Below are 16,913 nucleotides of genomic sequence, written 5' to 3'. Positions count from 1 at the left end.
GTGCATGTATTTGTGTAATAGCTGCCACAGTAAAAAGATAGTGCTGTGTGTGAGCTCAGAGGCACTGCAGCAATGCAACCACATAGCAAAAACTACAGGATTAATTTCATGGAACCATCACTCAAATGTAAAAACAAATTGATATACTGAATGTTTTATTGTTCTTAAAACTTAAGTTTCAACTATGGTATTGCCTAATAGAAAGATCAGTAAATGGGGTCATTGGATGTATTTTTACTGAGATCTTTTTCAGTGTCATATAGGAACCGAGATTTACTCATTGCAAGAGCCTTCGGCAAAGCAAATAGAGGAGTAATACAGATTTTTCAGACAGTTCTTATAATATGTATTCTTTTCATACAGCATCTCTTGCAGGTCAGAATAAAAGACACAAGAGTGAGAGCTAGGATATTTTACTTTCTGGCTTCTTTTGAGTGCACTGTACTTATTTGTGAGTGCGTCACCATATAGGACAGAGAAATCACATGCATGAATTCCCTACTGTGGTTGCAGCAGCAGACATGTATCATGCACCGCTGTGACATTTATCAAATCAGCAGAGAAAGGGAATTTTAACTTATATTCCTGTAAATAACAGTTTGGAAAAGGAAAAAAAACCTCCAACACCCTTATTAGGGAGTTGTCCTTCCACACGTCCTTTCAGTGAATCAGAACCCTCGACGTGAGTCATTTGGTTTATGATGCCATTTCCCAGATGTTAATGAAGTACCTAAAGGCATTTTGGGTTTTAATAACATCCTTTTAGTGCACTTTTTCCTGTATTTAAATTCTTACTGTCTGCTCCTCACTCAGGTCCTGACTAGGCTTGAGAAAACAGACTCATGGAGAAGAAAGATGCTGTGCACAAACTCTTAGCAGCCCTTGTCCTGAGACTGTACGCAACACAATGTATACATATGTATTTGAAACAGAGAAAGGCAGGGCCTTGCTAAAGGACAATAAAGAAAGGTGGAATCTGAAACCTTTTCCCATGCTGTTTACTGTGAGAAGGCAGGAAAATCGGGAATATCTAAACAAGAAGACTCCTCAAATAACTAAAACAAAATCGTAGTCTGAGGGAAGCAAAACAGCAGAAATGAATGAATCTGAATCTTTTGCAGGGTTATTGCAGCAAAGGGCAACATACCTGCAGCTGCTGAAGAGAAACAACCCTGCTCTCTGACCATCTTGTCCTTCCTGTATTTGGCTGCAGTTTTTCAGGCATAGCAATAAAGATTTGTAGGAGTATTCTACAACAAAACCCATCATTTTCCCACATAGTAAAAATGCACACTACAGAACTGGATTCTGCCTATAGAAAGTCGACAAGGGGGATTATTAAGGGAAAAAAATGAGGAATAACGGGATAAAGGGATTTTGGCTCTCTCACTCCACAAGTGAAAACAAGACAGCCTGACCAGGTTGAGCAGATGAGATATTCTTACTGACAAACACTGTGGCACAAGCTTGCGAAGCACCAAGACCACGAACCCAAAAATGAAGATAGCCACCTCATGGCATGTGCATGAGGAATGATTTTGGGTATTTCTTAAAGAGCAGCCATGAAAGTGCATCCCCTCTGCCAGTGACTGTCCAGCACAGGAAATGTATTTTGCTCTCTTTGCCACTTTGCTGTCTGTAAATTACTGTAATGAGACTGACATTAAGAAATACCTAGTGATACAGAGCATAAGAGTCCTATTTTTAATCACTGTACTTCAGAGTGTTAAAAAAAAAAAGGGTGACAAATGTTTAAAATGAAAAACACAGACTCGGTAAAGAATATTGAAGGCTTCTATATATGGCTTTCTTGAATCTGAAAATATTCCTAGAAATTCTAATGTAACACGAGCTGTCTGTTTCCTTGATGTCTTGTAGGTGTAGGAATGAAGCTAACTGACGTTGGCATAGCAACATTGGCCAAAGGGTGAGTGAAAAATTCCTTCTCAACAAGCATGGTTTTGCTTTATGCACCAAACTCTTCACAGTACGAATATTTTGCAAGAAAGTGCAGTGGGATTTATCCTTGCTTTAACTTTGGAATAAAGCAGTCCTCATCTGATGCTTTTAACCCCAATTTGTTCAGGCTTATAGGAATCCTTCTCTCAGGAAAACACACTTGTTTTATTCCAAAGGCTTGTAGATCAGCTTGGGCTTTGCTTTATGTCTCCTTTAAAATAGTCTTATTCACAGTGCCTTTCAGGTGACATACAGGAGACTACTTGACACATTAGCTGCAGAGAGATAGGGCTGTATAAAGCAGGGCCAACACTGGCTGCAGTCTGTGGTATGATAGAAGGCCTGGTGTTTGTGCTGTCCAGGGCTTCTGACCACAGAGGATATAGCTCTGAAACGAGTGTGCTCTCAGAGCCAGAGCTCCAGCTGGGCTTGCAATCACTAGCACCTCTCCCAGCCAATGCAAATACAAGTTCTTAAATGCATCTCATCCTACTACTAGATCCTGCTGCCTGTACCTCAGGTGATTCTTCTTCCCTTTAACTCTTTCGCTGGAAAAGGAGAGGAAATCTAACACTGGGCTGGAGGTTCTAGGGAAGGAGATGCCCTGAGCAGCAGGGTCAAAGTTTGTATTGCTCTTTTTTTGCAAGGAGTTTAAAGGAATGGTGCTGGGACTGGATGAAGGAACTCAGCCAAAATCTCTCTTGCAGCTAACGAAAGTGCCAGCTCTTTAGAATACTTATTTCCAAAAGAAGCTTTTAGGAAAGATTCTTTTCTCAGTTTGGAACTCTTAAAGTTAGTGTTTCTGCTTTTAGCTGAACAGAACAGAATGTCCTGAGTTGCAAGGGACTCAGAACGATCACTGACTCCATACTAGACAGTGACATTAACTTTTCTTGAGCCTATATTCTTGTCAACTGCATGGGTAGAAGGAAGGTGTCTGTTTAGCTTTGAACCTACTGCTTATCTGATGAAAAGAGGAAGTGCGTTTAGAGATTCGATGGTATCTCTTGCCCTTCTCTCTCAAAGGTAGCAGTACTGAGCTATAACAAGAGATCTTTTCATAACATTTAAAGAGGCCCATTTGAGACTATTTTTGCAATGGCTTCAGACCTTTTGGGAAAATTTGAGCACCAGTATAAAGATACAGGCTTTCAATGTTCTGATATTTTTCTGCTTCTGATTATATCACAGGCAGTGCCACTGATAGAAATAGGCAGCGAAGGTAGTTTTTCAGATCAGCTGTATTCTGGAAAGACAAAGTGAGCGAGGGGGCAAAAGGCAACCAAACAGCCCTGGTTCTACTGTTGTCCTCTTCTTCTGCTCAACTGCTTGAAATGGCAGGCCAGGGGGTGCTCGTCCCAGTACAATGCACAGCAACATGGATCACTGTGGGGAAAGAATTATCACCGCTGTCTTCCTCATTTTTAAGTCACAACAAGAACACCAAGACTAGTCCCCAAGTTTGCCTGCCTCCCAAAGTTTACTTGTTCCCCAGATCTCTCTCTTGGAAGAAACTGAGATAAAAGAGTATAGAAAAACACTCTGGTTGCTGTTTTTCCTATTCAGAGAACTACCCTTCACTTGAAATATGTTATTTTTTCCATGCTGTAGTGACATCCAGAGATTTAATGTATCACCTAGTAGTTTTGTGTTATCATTTTGAATCCATTATGAAATATTCATTGATTCAAGCCTTTATTGATGGTGGCTACTATTTTTTTAATTAGAAAAATATACTTATTCCAGTATGAATTTCTGTATGCAGATTCCTTCTGATGACAATATATTATTCTTCCCCAAGCACAGCCAGTTGGCTCCGTTGTGTGTATGTTGCCACCATTCTGTTTCCTGGCACATTATGCAGCTTTCTGGGTAACTGCCAGTGCTTTTAAATTCATTATTTTCCCTTGAGGAATTGATAGAAGAAATGTTACAGTAAAAAACCCTCACAACATCATTTAAATTATTTAAAAAATGACCACAGGATATGCTGGGAAAATCCTTTCAAAACATTTACACTGTTTCACTCCTTTAGCTGTGGATCCAAAGTGGAATCATTTGAAATAGCAGATGAAATGAAGTTGCATAAATAAATACATAATAAAAGTTTTATTCAGGCAACGGTACTTTCTGGAATCAGGAAGTATATGGGAAGGCCTTCACTGGTGTCATCTGGCTCAGTATGAGCAACTACTCCTATAACAACACATATTGGACTAGGGAAGAGGAAGGCAAAGTGAGAAAATAAGTATACAGTGCAAGCTGCCATAAGGATCACCTTGGACACCATAAAGAAATATGTATTCCCTTAATGAACAAATCTTAAAAATGCTGATTATCAATGTGTTTGACATTTAGTTAAATATATTGCCAGGCAATTCATAATTTCAGGTCCTGTATTTTTCTTTAACTCCTTCCTAGAAAGGACAGCAATAATAACCTGCCATTTTATTATTATTATTATTATTTTCAGCAAGCTGGGGTGTGGAAAATAAACAAGTACAGACAATGCATAATTACAAGTTATTGCTGCCTTTGGTAGTGTGTATCCATGCCTGTGGATATCATATATGCTATACGTTGGGGAGAACATAACTAACTATTAGATGGCATCATTGCCTGATGCATGGAACTGAATGGTCTTTGAGGTCCTTTCTAACTCAGGCCATTCTGTGATTCAATTATTTTATAATTCTGTGAACTAGAATTTATTGTATTGTCCAGTTATGCTTTTAACTGTACTGTTAGAGAGGACGCAAAGCTGATTTTAGTTGTTATTGCCTCTGCAAATTCCCGCAGGTCCCTCAACCATTCCTGGCAGACGTAATGAACTTACTGAGGACAGTTAGAATCTCTGTCTCCAGTTCTCTAAGCCTGTACCAATTACATCCATGCAAAACACAGATATTCTTGGGAAATGCTTCTGTGATCCTTAGTGAATCCATATTGTTTCTGGTTGGAAAGGAAATTAAATACAATTCTGATTTTGCTCCAACATTGAACTTGTGATCCAGGGGAAAAATAACCTGGTAAAAATCATCCCCTTTTCTGCCCCTGTGCTTGCATAAGAATCAAGAAGACAAACAATCTGATGTCATGGTACAGACTGGCACTGATGGTTTTACAAAAGCCAATGTGGCAACAATCATCAACAATTTGTGGCCATTATTTTTCCCCCAGATTTTCTTGTAAACCAAGCATAATAAACAGTATATACTAAAATTTCGTGCCTATGCTCAGCATTACCCTTTGCTTTATTTATTTGTTTGTTTTATCCAGGCTCTTCTTTCAAATTTGATTTCTAAATGGGCATTTACGTGTCGTGTCTTTCCCCTCTTTCATGTACAGGCTGTGGAGAAACTGATGTTTTCAACGTTTAACATCCTTCAAAGTAATTATGTTCTTTTATCCTTTCTGTGGCTGTTTTAACCGTAACTGGAAAGCAAAACAGCTGGAAGTACAGTTTATCTAATGCAGTGCATTGGCTGCAGTACAGCTTCTGCCAATAGGAGGCAAAGCCCATCTGAAAGCAGGAAAGCCTGGAGAGTAATTTCAATGCAGCCACTGGGGTGCACCAGAGTCAGGAAATCCGTCCTTTCAGTAAAATATTCGGTGTGTTTTTTGGCAAATGTAAACAAAAGCGGTACAACACAGTGACTGGTTTTTAGATGCAAACAGCAAGCTGGTTTAGCAGCTGTGCACAAGTGCCCATGTATTTATCCAAGGACAGTAAATGCAGAGATGAAGGAATCAGGAGCGCAGTAGCCTGTGTTGTGTTGATTAACACCAGTGCTGTTTTCCAGACATGGATCTGAAAATCTGGCTTTAAGATATTGATAGGTTTGGCTTGATTCAACATGGCAGTGGCAGGCACTGGGGAGTTCAAGCCTGAGAATAAATTCAGCACTCACCCTTCAGCTTCACTGAGGATTTAGTCTAATTTGACTAGATTTGGAAGATGGGATCCTGTCCACATTTAATTTGTCAGCCATCTAGTCAGTGAATTACGAGAACAAGTTGTACAAAACTGCAGATTGATTTTTTTGGGGGTGGTCAGTAGGTTGCTGTTATTGAACAGAAAACATGAGAGCCATACAGCCTGTGGAATTTAGAAGCCATTCGCTAGCACAGACCTTCTCCCTGTTACATGTACCACAGGCTATAACAGCACAAATGGTTTGAATTAAGCTTACAAGTCCTGCCAAATTATGACAGAGCTGCAGTCGTTGTGCCTGTGCAGAACAAATGATGCAGTCTGGAAGCACACAAGGAGGGATGTGTGGAAGCAGTGACTAACAAACAGCAAACAGCTGGGAAATCTCTGATGCAAACCTTTGTTTTTTCTATCATCTGCCATAGGAGCTGGAGCTGTTTGGAGGCTGCAGAGCCACGGTGGGCTTGATGATGACTCTCAGCTTCCAAAATGGACAAGAAATGTTACCTAGAGTCTGATAAAAAAAATTACTCCTTTAAAAAGTAGGTGCAGCTTTTATAAAGCTGCTGCCTGCTTTGAAAATTTGATGCAGCTTAAACAGCAGGTATCAGAAATGAAGGCCAGCAAGCAGTGGCAGGGTAAGGAGAGCAGGGATGTAAGGGCTCTGTCTTCTGGGATTCCTAGCCTGCCAAAGAAGGGGGGGTAGCAGTGGTATCTATCATCCTTCTTCCCCAAAAGGCTTGTCTCATTGAGCTCTTGTAGTCAAGCCTGGCTGAGGGAATGGATTTCATATGTATAATTCTGAGAAAAAGCTAGCCAGCAGGTAATTATTTTGCCAACTAACTAGAATGATAAAGAACAGCCAGCAGACAAGCTGCAGACCTAAATCTTTTCAGCCTTATCAGCCATTTTCCCTCTTCTGCCACTGCTCATTACCCAGTTTTCTTCACATCATAGTGGCTCAGTTTGAATATCTGTGATTTAGTGCCTCTCAAAGCAAGATGAGTGGAAGAGACTTGCTTAGTATTTTCAAGTTGTTTATGTGTCAACAGTCGTCCTCTGCCTCCGCTGTGCTGCCAATGAGTCTTGAAATCCAATTTGGCTTTGTTTTTTTCTTTGTTGCTACAGGTACAAAGGTTTTAAAGGCAACTGCTCGATTTCCTTCATTGAGCAGTTCAGAGCCCTCCACCAGTGCAATAAGTACTGCGAGATGCTGGGTCTGAAATCTCTCCGATCCACTCATCAAAAACAGAGGAAACCTACATCCATGAAAAGCAAAACTCTACCAAACTCACCAGCTATTAAGAAGACAGTGTGCAAGAAAGCAAGAGAACCTAGAGACTTCACATCTTCAGAGCACTGAATAGCACTGTCGCATCATGTGGAAACTCCTCTTGGGGATATAAAATAGCGGTAGGCACCAATGTTCTTACAAGAGAATAACATTTGGGGATATTGTTATGAAATCATCCAGTGCTGATGCCAGCAACGGAGAAAGGAGATGATTCTGTCATGTAGATACCGGAGATTTAACACAAGAGCAAGATTTTGAAGGTAAACTCAGCCATCTGCCTGGATTATTTTACAACTGTTCTATGCGCTGGTATCTGTATATTTTGAGTCTCTGCCATTGAATGCACCATGAGTCTCCGGAGAACATCTTCCTTCTGTTTGTGTGTGCATGTGAACCTGTGGTTCAGCTGTAATGTAAACAGCAAAGTGTTTAAGATGCCACTTAGTAAAAAATTTTGCACAGTATTGTTCAGACTGCTTTCTAAGTGTTGTTTTCTCTCCTGGATCTTTGCATGTTGTAGTACAACTACATTACTATTTTCATCATAATGTTTTTTCCCACTTACATGTCTGTCGATACAAGCAAAAGCTATTCATGACTGGACATTTGTGTCTTTTCCCCCGCAAGAAGGTAGCTATGATCTTTAGGGTTCTCACAATGTGATGTCATCAGCTTAAAATTCAGCAATATGTGTGATTCTCCATAGCATTCCATGCTTCCCAAGAAAGCTTCCTTGACTCTACAGTTATCTTTTGCACATGTACCAATCCTACTGTAAGACAGAGGCTCAGAGTCTGTGCATTGCCAAACAGCTACGATGTGAAATAAGCCATTGCAGATGGAGGTTATTTCAGTATCTTGGAACACATAGAAAAAGTAAGTCAAATGGATTTTCTGTGTAGTTGTATTTAAAGGAGCGCGAGAGGTATCTTGGGACTTTTCTGTGTAGTGTGGAGCTGTATTTAAAGGAGCGTGAGGGGTATCTTGGGACAGTATGTGACTGTTAAAGAGTTTTGATTTATTGTAATACCATTTACCCAGCATACCAGCAGAAGGTAGTGTGTCTCCAGATCTGGCAGATGTGCTGCCAAAGGAGGCATCTATGCGCATCAGAAACTGCAGCAAGTTTCCTGGGCACTGCTAATTGGAAACCCAACCTACGGTGCCTCACACCTAGAATAGAAACACTTAAAACATGGCAGACTTCTTATCCCTACTATATAACAGGTGGTGCAAGGAGCCCAACACCTGAACGGAAGTTTGGAGTGTAAGGAAAGTCAATGCTGAAGAAGATAAAAGAAATTCCAGACTACGTTCTATTTTGTATTGATAAGCAGCGGGTGTCAAGTGGGAAACAAACTGTTGGGGATTAATTGGTACTAGGAAAAGAAACATCTGGGACTGCACTTTAGATGTAAACATCTGGAGTTATTGTCCTCTTGAGTTATTGCCCTTGAGTGCAGTGACACATGCAATTACACTGAGATAATTACGCACTGCTAGCTGCAGAAAGTAGATAACAATTACCTCTAGTCAAAGCCATCTCTTCTCCAGGTTGAACAGCCCCAGGTCTCTCAGCCTTTCATCATAAGGGAGATGCTCTCTGCACTGGACTCCTTCTTGGAGATCCCTGTCTTTTGAACCAGGGAATCCAGAACCAGACACAATATTCTGGATGTGGACCCACTAGGGCAGAGTGGAGGGGGAGAGTGGCATCTCTTGACCTTCTGGCCACATTCATTTTAATGCACACCAGGGTACCACTGGCTTTCTTGGCCACCAGGACACGTTGCTGGCTCACACTGCTGTTTCCTTGTTGCCCCATCCTATTTCACGCTTGTTTAGCTGTCTGCTCTGACCTGCAGTCTGTCTTGTTTGCCTGTCAAGTAGGAAGCCTGTGTCAGTGTCAGTGTATCAGAACTTCTTCATGCCAGTTCCTCTCAGCAATTCCTTACTGACACTTCTGGGTAACAGTATGAACAGTTCAGGTTGTCTGACAACAACAATAAGCAAACTCCAGTGTGCATGTCAGGAATAGGTGGGAAATGGTTCTTGATAGACTGTCTGCCTGTCTCTATATTTCCACGTCAGATCAGTGGGAGGAAAAAAAGGCTGTTAATAATTGCTGTCCTTTGTAGACTGTTAATTAGGCACCCTTCCCACCTGACTCCTGCTGCTGCAGGACATACAAATATATCCATGTATCTTGTATCACAGAGCATGTGAAAAAAAATTGTTTGAGAAAAAATGAGCGCTGGGAATCTAATCTCAGCTTTATACAAAGATCTGAACCATGAAATCAGACTGGGGTGACAGTTGGTTTATTCACACCCATTGACTTGAATGGCGAAAGAAGGACTAAGCTGGTAGAACTATGGCTTTACCTTAGTGTACCTGTGTTACCAATACGCATCAGCTGGATGCGTGCAAAATTACAAGCAGTGAAGCTGTCAGTAGGATGAACAATTTTCTCACTGGACTTTAGGTTTAATTGCTCACTGAGTTCAATGGGAAAAAGAGCTAGCTGTTTTCACACGCAGTTTCCTAATCTGAACCAGATTCTGCCTGTTTCCTTTTACATAAAGAAACCAAAGTACTGCTTGGTAAGCGAGGCAAACGAAATTGCATCCTGATTGCAGTTTCAAGATGTTCTGCTCTTCATAGAACAATAATGCAGTTTGTGCTGGAGCTCTAGTGCTTTATGATCTAACTTTTGTTGCACAAACACTGATGAAACGTGCAAGAATGGAGAGTCAACAAAGCTTCTACTAAACGTCTCTTCTTAAAAACTAATTTGTCCCATGAATGTCACGTAGGCATTGAGGTTTTAGAGGTATGTCTCTGGAGGTGTTCAAGGCTGGGTTGGATGGGGCTCAGGGCAGCCTGGGCTGCTATTAAATGTGGAGGTTGGTAGCCCTACCTGTGCAGGGGGGTTGGAGCTTCATCATCCTTTAGGTCCCTTCCAACCCAGGCCATTCTGTGGTTCTGTGATTCTGTGATATGTCCCCTATAGATAGTCATAATTTCACCCCATCTTTCCCAGTGTTGAGCAGATTGAAAATAGCCAGGCTTCAAAGGAAACATTTTCAATACCACCAACTGGATTTCAGAGTGTAGATCCATGCCTGCAAAACACTAGGCATGTCAGTTGATCTCTTTGCTACAGGTGTGTGGTACACTTGGTACCTTAATCGCCCAGTGGAAATCGGCTGCCTCAGTTCCTTTTGAAATTGAACCTTGAGGCTTCTGACAGTTCCTTCCCAACGCTCACAAGTGTTCAAAGGCAGCAAGTTTCAATTGCAGGATTGGCGCCCAGTAATTTCTGGGATGGCTGTATCGTTGCAGCTCTTTGATACGTAATCTCAGCCTTAATGCTCACATCAGCTTCACAAATTGTTTGACCCCAAGCCTCCAGGGGAATGCAATTTTGGAAGGCAGCTGTTTCCTTTCTAATGTTGTGCCCTGAATACTTACCCGCTTGATGCAGATACTGAATGGAAGATGCCGTTAGAAAAGACAGTATGTTTCCCCCTCCATCCCTTATAAACCATGTAGCAATAGAAAACTGCATACAGTTTGTAGCAGGGGAGCTTTTCAGAATAACTCCCGCAGCTCAATCTCGCGTAATCCAACAGTGAACTGTAGGAATACATCTACATTATGTCTTATTTTTCTTTTCTTTTTCTTTTTTTCCTCTTAGAGAAAGTTCAGTGTATCTGACACTCGTGTGGGTGTTGTAAAAGTCATGTTGCTCTACACTAAGAAGCTCAATAAATAGGTTTTTATTTGGAATTTCAAGAGCACAGTAGCAACAACAAGGGCTAATCCATACTACTATCCTACCACAGAGTGCTGGGGGAAGGTTTGGAGCTGTTTGCACACATCAGTGTTTGAGCACTTTAAAGGGATTTTCTTAATAATATTGCAAGTGGAGCCTTGGGAGGCTGTACTGCCATCCCTGCAGTGAAGTACCAGCAATGGTGACTGATATTCTGCATTAAGCCGTGGTGTCACTGCCAATTGTAGAGCTCGTCCAAAATGACAGACTTAATCTATTGCTCTTTCTGGATGCTGTTCGTAGGCAAGTAACAGATAAAGTTCACTGAGTGGGAGGAGAGAAAGAACATAAGATGTTCTTCAAACAAGAAGAACTGCAGTGCCAGTAATCGGGAGAAGGGCAAGCAAGGCTTGGCATGAGCTCCCTGGACTCTGCAGGCATAATGAGGGTGGAAAGGGATTTCACTTTCCTTTATCACAGCCAGAGAGAATAGAAGGAGGTTCTGCCCTCTTGACTCCCCCAAGCACGATTATTGCTTCAGCTAGCAGGTAATTGCCTGCAAAGGCCTTCTTAAAAAATAAGTCCTAGGTACCTGCAGCTCTGCTCCCTTCATCTCGATTCTGCCATCAAATGTTGTGGGTGTGAAGTTACTGTGACCCAGTGAATCCTGGGCAGCAGAATACTGGCTCTGGGAATCTTCCTGCTGCTGCGTTCTGGTTGTGTTGATGGATGACTGAGGCTGTTTGGTAGCAGGGGCAGAACAATGTACCTTGTTAATGCTAATGCTCAGTGGTCTAACAAACGCCTTGTTCTTCTGTGTTTGTGCCGGATGTTTTGAGTGTGGCCCACTGCATTCTGTACCTGCTCCTTTCAGAGATAGGACCCAACCATGGCAGCCCAGCCCTTACCTTTCCTTTGCAAAGATCCTTTTTGTACATCTGAAATCCCATTTGTCACACAAACCATCTGTTGTGTTCCCCTGAGCTCACAGCGGGATGTGCAATTGGTCTTGTGACAGTGGTGCACACTGAATCAGATGGTACGAGCTGCTGGACTGGCTAAATTTGTGTCAGGTATGTGGCACAAGTGGTTTATACCTGCAGTTTGCTTATTTCACAGGGCCATTGCAAGTGACACAAACAGGGACGGGCAGAAAGAAACACACAGCAAAAAGCAGGCACTGCTTCTACAGACGTGTTTCAATGGACATTCTTTGTAATGCAGGGAACCCCAGATGAGAGGGATAAAATCAGGATATTTCTGTTCGTCCATTCAGGCTTTATGTAGTAGCCAAAATTAAACTTCGTTGTTCCTGACAGCAAAACTGCACCAGGGAAGAAACCGACAGGCTCAATATAGGCTGAAAGGGCATTGTCAGGCAATTGGGATAACAGTGCATAAGTTGGGAAAGACCCTCACAAACCAACGTTTTTGTGAATGCTTGTAAACTGGTGCAGCTGAATGCAGTTGGGACAATGAAAATGAAACAAGAAGGGTTTCCTATGAAGAAGGGTTGAAGGCCTTTGAGAAGGTTGCAGGGAGACCTCATTGCTTCTTTCCAAAACTTGAAGGGAGCTTATCATGCAGGAGGGGTGTTGAGTTTTATATGATCTAATAGGTAGGGCAAGGATGCCTTTAAGCTAAGAGAGGGGAGATTTAGATTAGATGTTAGGAATAGATGTTTTTCTCAGAGGGTGGTACGTGCTGGCACAGGCTGCCCAGAGAGGTTGAGGATGTTCCATCCTTGGAGGTGTTCAAGGCCAGGTTGGATGGGGCAGCCTGAGCTGGTAGCTGGCAACCAACCCATGGCAGGTGGTTGGGACCAGGTGATCTTTAAGATCCTCTCCAACCTAAACCATTCTGCAGTATGTTCCTAAGTTCCATAGAGCAGACATAAAATGACAAGCTACTTTTCACAGGAGTTATGCAGATGCCAGCAAGAAAGTGATCAAAGCAGTGGATGCGGAAGTGAAATCAGTAAGGCTTTTCAGTAGGACAGCACATTTGGAAGGGAAAACGGTACATCACCAATGGCTGTGCTCGTGGCTGAAACAATCTGCGTTTCTGGAAAGCAGGACCTGGGGATCTGCAAGGTGAAAGGACATCAGGAAGACCCAACAGGCCCAAACTGATTGCATCTGCATTGAGATCACCTCTGTAGTAATGTTATCACCAGGTCTATTCCAGAACTAGAGCAGACTACACAGTCATCCCTGCCTCTCATTGATGATAAAGTGTCCTCTGTGGTCATGGTCCATACCTGTATTTAAACTCATTTTTCCTGGTGTATACATACTTATTATTCCTTGTGCAAGAGCTGTTCCTGTGCTAATTAATCAGGAGGCAAGTGGGTTACTCTGCACTCAGACACCTCTCATTGCTCTATGAAATACCAGCAGAGGGGCAGTGCAAGTTGGAAACAGGTGGTAACAAAAGAAAAGGGGGGTGAGTGCAAAGAGCAATTAATTAGGATCTACATAAAGTTTGGGGAAACTACTCTGGGTTCCTCTGTGAAGAACTACTGTTGTTGTCATTTGAAGTGCTGAACATTCTTTTGAAGATACCAAGACCAGAACTGAATTCTTACTACAAGGTAATGTAGTTCTTCTGTCACTTTCCAGCAGGATTCATTGCTAGTGACTTCTCCGCAGCAATAACTCTTGGAAGAAAACAACGTTTAGGGAATCAAATTAAATAACCTGTTGAAGGTTATTGTAATGGGACTGTTTGCAAATAGAAACCACAGTATAGTGTATGAATATGTTGGTCTTCCAGCAATGCTCTGCACAACACTGAAGTACAGCCACAGGAAGCGTCCTTTCCATTATGTATGTCCTAATTAGCACTAGAAGTGCTGATGAACCATGAACATGCTGAATAAAGGTTACAGCTCCCCTTGCAAGTGATCAGAAAGCAGTATTCTGTGAGCCCAAGTCTTGGGTTATTCAATGGGATTCAGGCTTTGCAGTGCAGCGCTGCTGCCAGGCTTTCATAGCCTGCCTGGAAGATCCCACCACTGACTCCTGTTCTTCACAAGAGCTTTCAGAAGAATTTCCATGAGGAAACTGTGACCTCCCCAGACTCAGATCATACACAGCACTGTACAGTAGAAGGGAACAGAGCGGAAAGCATTTGAAACCTGAATAAATTGTGTTCCCAGTTAGATGTAGAAGCTTTTTATCAGAACTTTGAAAGGCGTTTTGTTTGCAAATCACCATCATCTCAGGCAATTATCGTTTGTAACACACATTGCTCACTTTGATTCCAAAATAAGGTGTGATTCCTTTAGGTGACTCCTGCGTGTTGTGCAGCGTGGATCTGGAAAGGCACGTGGCAGGGTATGCTCTTCCCACATACAACATACATTCACTTATAAAAGAAGAAAGAGTCATCCTGACATGAAGAAAGCTTATTTATTCCTCAGTACGGTGGGTAAACATATTGCTATATTTCACATACATCTCTGACTTGAAGCCTCACCTACCAGTAGCTATTTAGTGTGATAATGGCGTTTGATAGACTGGACACAAACACCATTGTCACACTCCACAGCTCTGGCAGCACATTGTTAGCCCATGATAGAGGTAACAGCCACGCAGCATGGAGACTTCAGCATGGAGGCTTCGGAGATCTGCAAAACACAGAGAAGGCCGTGTGTGTGTGTGCATACTTAACATGTAGTACCTCGGTGTTCTCACCGAGGGTGTGAGAAATAGGACTCAGCGTTTTTGTGTCAAGCAGCTGCAGTAACCTAAAGGATAATTAGCTCTAAGTGTGCGTTTACAGGCAAAGGAAATGGACGGGCGGCTTGAGAAAGTCATCAGTCCGGTCTTAGGGGATTTTGGAGTGAGGGATGAATCATTCTCCACAGGGATCGGTGCCTTTCTTACTGATGGGGTCAACTCAGAACAAGTGCTTTGCTTTTATAGAGCTTTGTTAGGTCATAAACACAGTATTTATTTCCCGTACACATGTCTTTGCCAGCACCTTAAAGCCAGCTTGCTTGGAAGGCAGCAAAGGTGCTCTTTGCTTCTCCTCCTGGTTCATATCCAACAGTGAAGTAAGCAGTGTAACTGAGGTACACAACTACTGTTTCCTCTTCCAGAACAGTTTCTTTGTTTGACAGGACAGAGTGCTTTTCTGCATTTAATCTGCAAATCAGATAACATTTCTGTGTATCATGCCTATTCATGAGGACTGGTCTAAGAGCACAAAATGCTTACTGAGTGTCACCTTATGCAGAGTGATTTGCCAGACCAGCTCAGTTGTGCGTCATCAGCACATCTGAATATTGCAAACCCGATGAGAAAAGAGAGAAAGAGGAGCACAGGAAAGGAAGCAGGTTGGAAGACAGAGCCTGGGTAGCCCTTCTCTTGCTCTTCTCCGCATCCACTTTCTCCTCAGTCTATAAAGGCTGTCACCTAGTGTGATGGGTTCTAACTGGAAGAAACAGTGACCTATGCAGAGAGAAAGTAACTTTGTGAACATGCAGGCTGGGTAACAGCTTTATCCCCTCTGCTTTGTTCCCAGCCTGATGTCAGCACTCCCATCCTGCCTTCCAGCTGAGAAACAACAGCAAGAGCTACACACCTCACATGGCTCTGAAGGAAAAGGTTCTCATAAAGACCATCTATTTTAACCCATCCAGGCTGACTGTCTGCAGAGGAGCTCTCTCAGTTTAACCATTGGTTTACAAATGCATATAATTGAACCTATGAGTAAGCGTGACTTGGCAGCACGAGCTGAGATCTGATCAGCCCATGGCTGGCAAATAGCAAAGCTATGAGTGGCTGTAAGCTGCTTACCGTGTCAGATTGCTTTGGGTTTTGAACATGATTGCTACAACTGCTCTGCTGTGCCCACACTTGTCAAGGAAGCACAGCTGTAGGTGCTTGGGCAGGCCTGAGACTTTTCCAAGTGCTTTTCGCCTTGTGCAATGGTGGAAATGCATATGCAGAATGGTGGGGTGGTTGCAGAGCCACCCACAGGTTGTGCCACCAGGAAATCGCAGCTACAGAGGAGCCAAAGGAAGGAAAGGACCTGAGCACCTCCCATGCATCAGAACAGCACTGAGTGCTTTGAATTAATGATGGGAAACGCACGCTTACAGCCAGAACACTTGATATCCAGTCAGGATGCTGCTTGCATTTGCGTACTTGAGGTCTGTGAGGATATTTTTAATGAATGTGTCTCTGCTTTAGCTGCTGATAGTTGGAAATTAATGCCAAGGGGATATACAGATACTGTACATTGCTTTCTAACTCATCATGGCAGCAGTAGTCTTCCCCCACCTTTCCCAATACACATTTTACTCAGCATTATATCTGAATCAGAGAAGAAAGGTAAAACAGTCCTATTCCATGTAAGCCCTGCAACCAGAAGTGAGGCAGTCGCTGGCATATCCAGAGCCAAGAGCAGCAGGGCTCTGGCAGAGGCACCTCAGGGCTTCGCTGTGAAATACAGATGACAGCCAGATAGAGAATGCAACTGCAGCAGGCAGCTTCATAGTTCCACAGCTACGTGGAAAAGGGGATATTTCCAAGAGCAAAAGGTAGTGAAAGGAAGAAACACTGCATCTTTTACTATTGCGGCGGAGCAAGAAAACCCACAGCAGCAAGGGAGCTGCAGTACAGGGAGAAAGCGAAAAGCACACATTTTCACAGCAAAAAAACAAAACCTACTTTTGGCTTCTCTACTATTATCAGAATGTTCTGGTCAAGAAAATAATTGCAAACATGAAAGTTTTTCAAGAAGCATCACAGCGTGGATCACAGCATTTGTCCTTTTCACACCTTCAGGCTTGTAGAGCGTCCCTGCAAGCCCAGTGAAGCCTGGCCAGGTTTACTACCAGCTGTATTTTCTTCCTAAGCTGACCTAATCCCTTTAATAGAAAGTGTGGGGTGAGATCGCCACGTACAAGTCATTAAATCCTGCTAAATTATTCAGGC

At 42.6% G+C, this 16,913-nt stretch overlaps 1 protein-coding gene across 2 annotated transcripts in view; it reads left to right on the top strand.

Annotated features, from left to right (window-relative positions):
• ALPK2 (alpha kinase 2) overlaps positions 1–7,666 on the top strand; it is a 37,859-nt gene extending 30,193 nt beyond the window's left edge. For both annotated transcript variants that reach the window (XM_072359864.1, XM_072359863.1), the window contains 2 exons: positions 1,879–1,927; positions 7,022–7,666. In XM_072359864.1, coding sequence (XP_072215965.1) covers positions 1,879–1,927; positions 7,022–7,256 — 284 coding nt within the window. In that variant the 3' untranslated portion in view covers positions 7,257–7,666. The remainder of the gene's footprint in view (positions 1–1,878; positions 1,928–7,021) is intronic.
• Positions 7,667–16,913: the final 9,247 nt, after the last annotated feature.

Source organism: Excalfactoria chinensis, chromosome Z (assembly GCF_039878825.1).
Source record: "Excalfactoria chinensis isolate bCotChi1 chromosome Z, bCotChi1.hap2, whole genome shotgun sequence".
Classification (NCBI taxonomy): domain Eukaryota; kingdom Metazoa; phylum Chordata; class Aves; order Galliformes; family Phasianidae; genus Excalfactoria; species Excalfactoria chinensis.
This window is presented reverse-complemented; position numbering and strand designations above follow the sequence as displayed.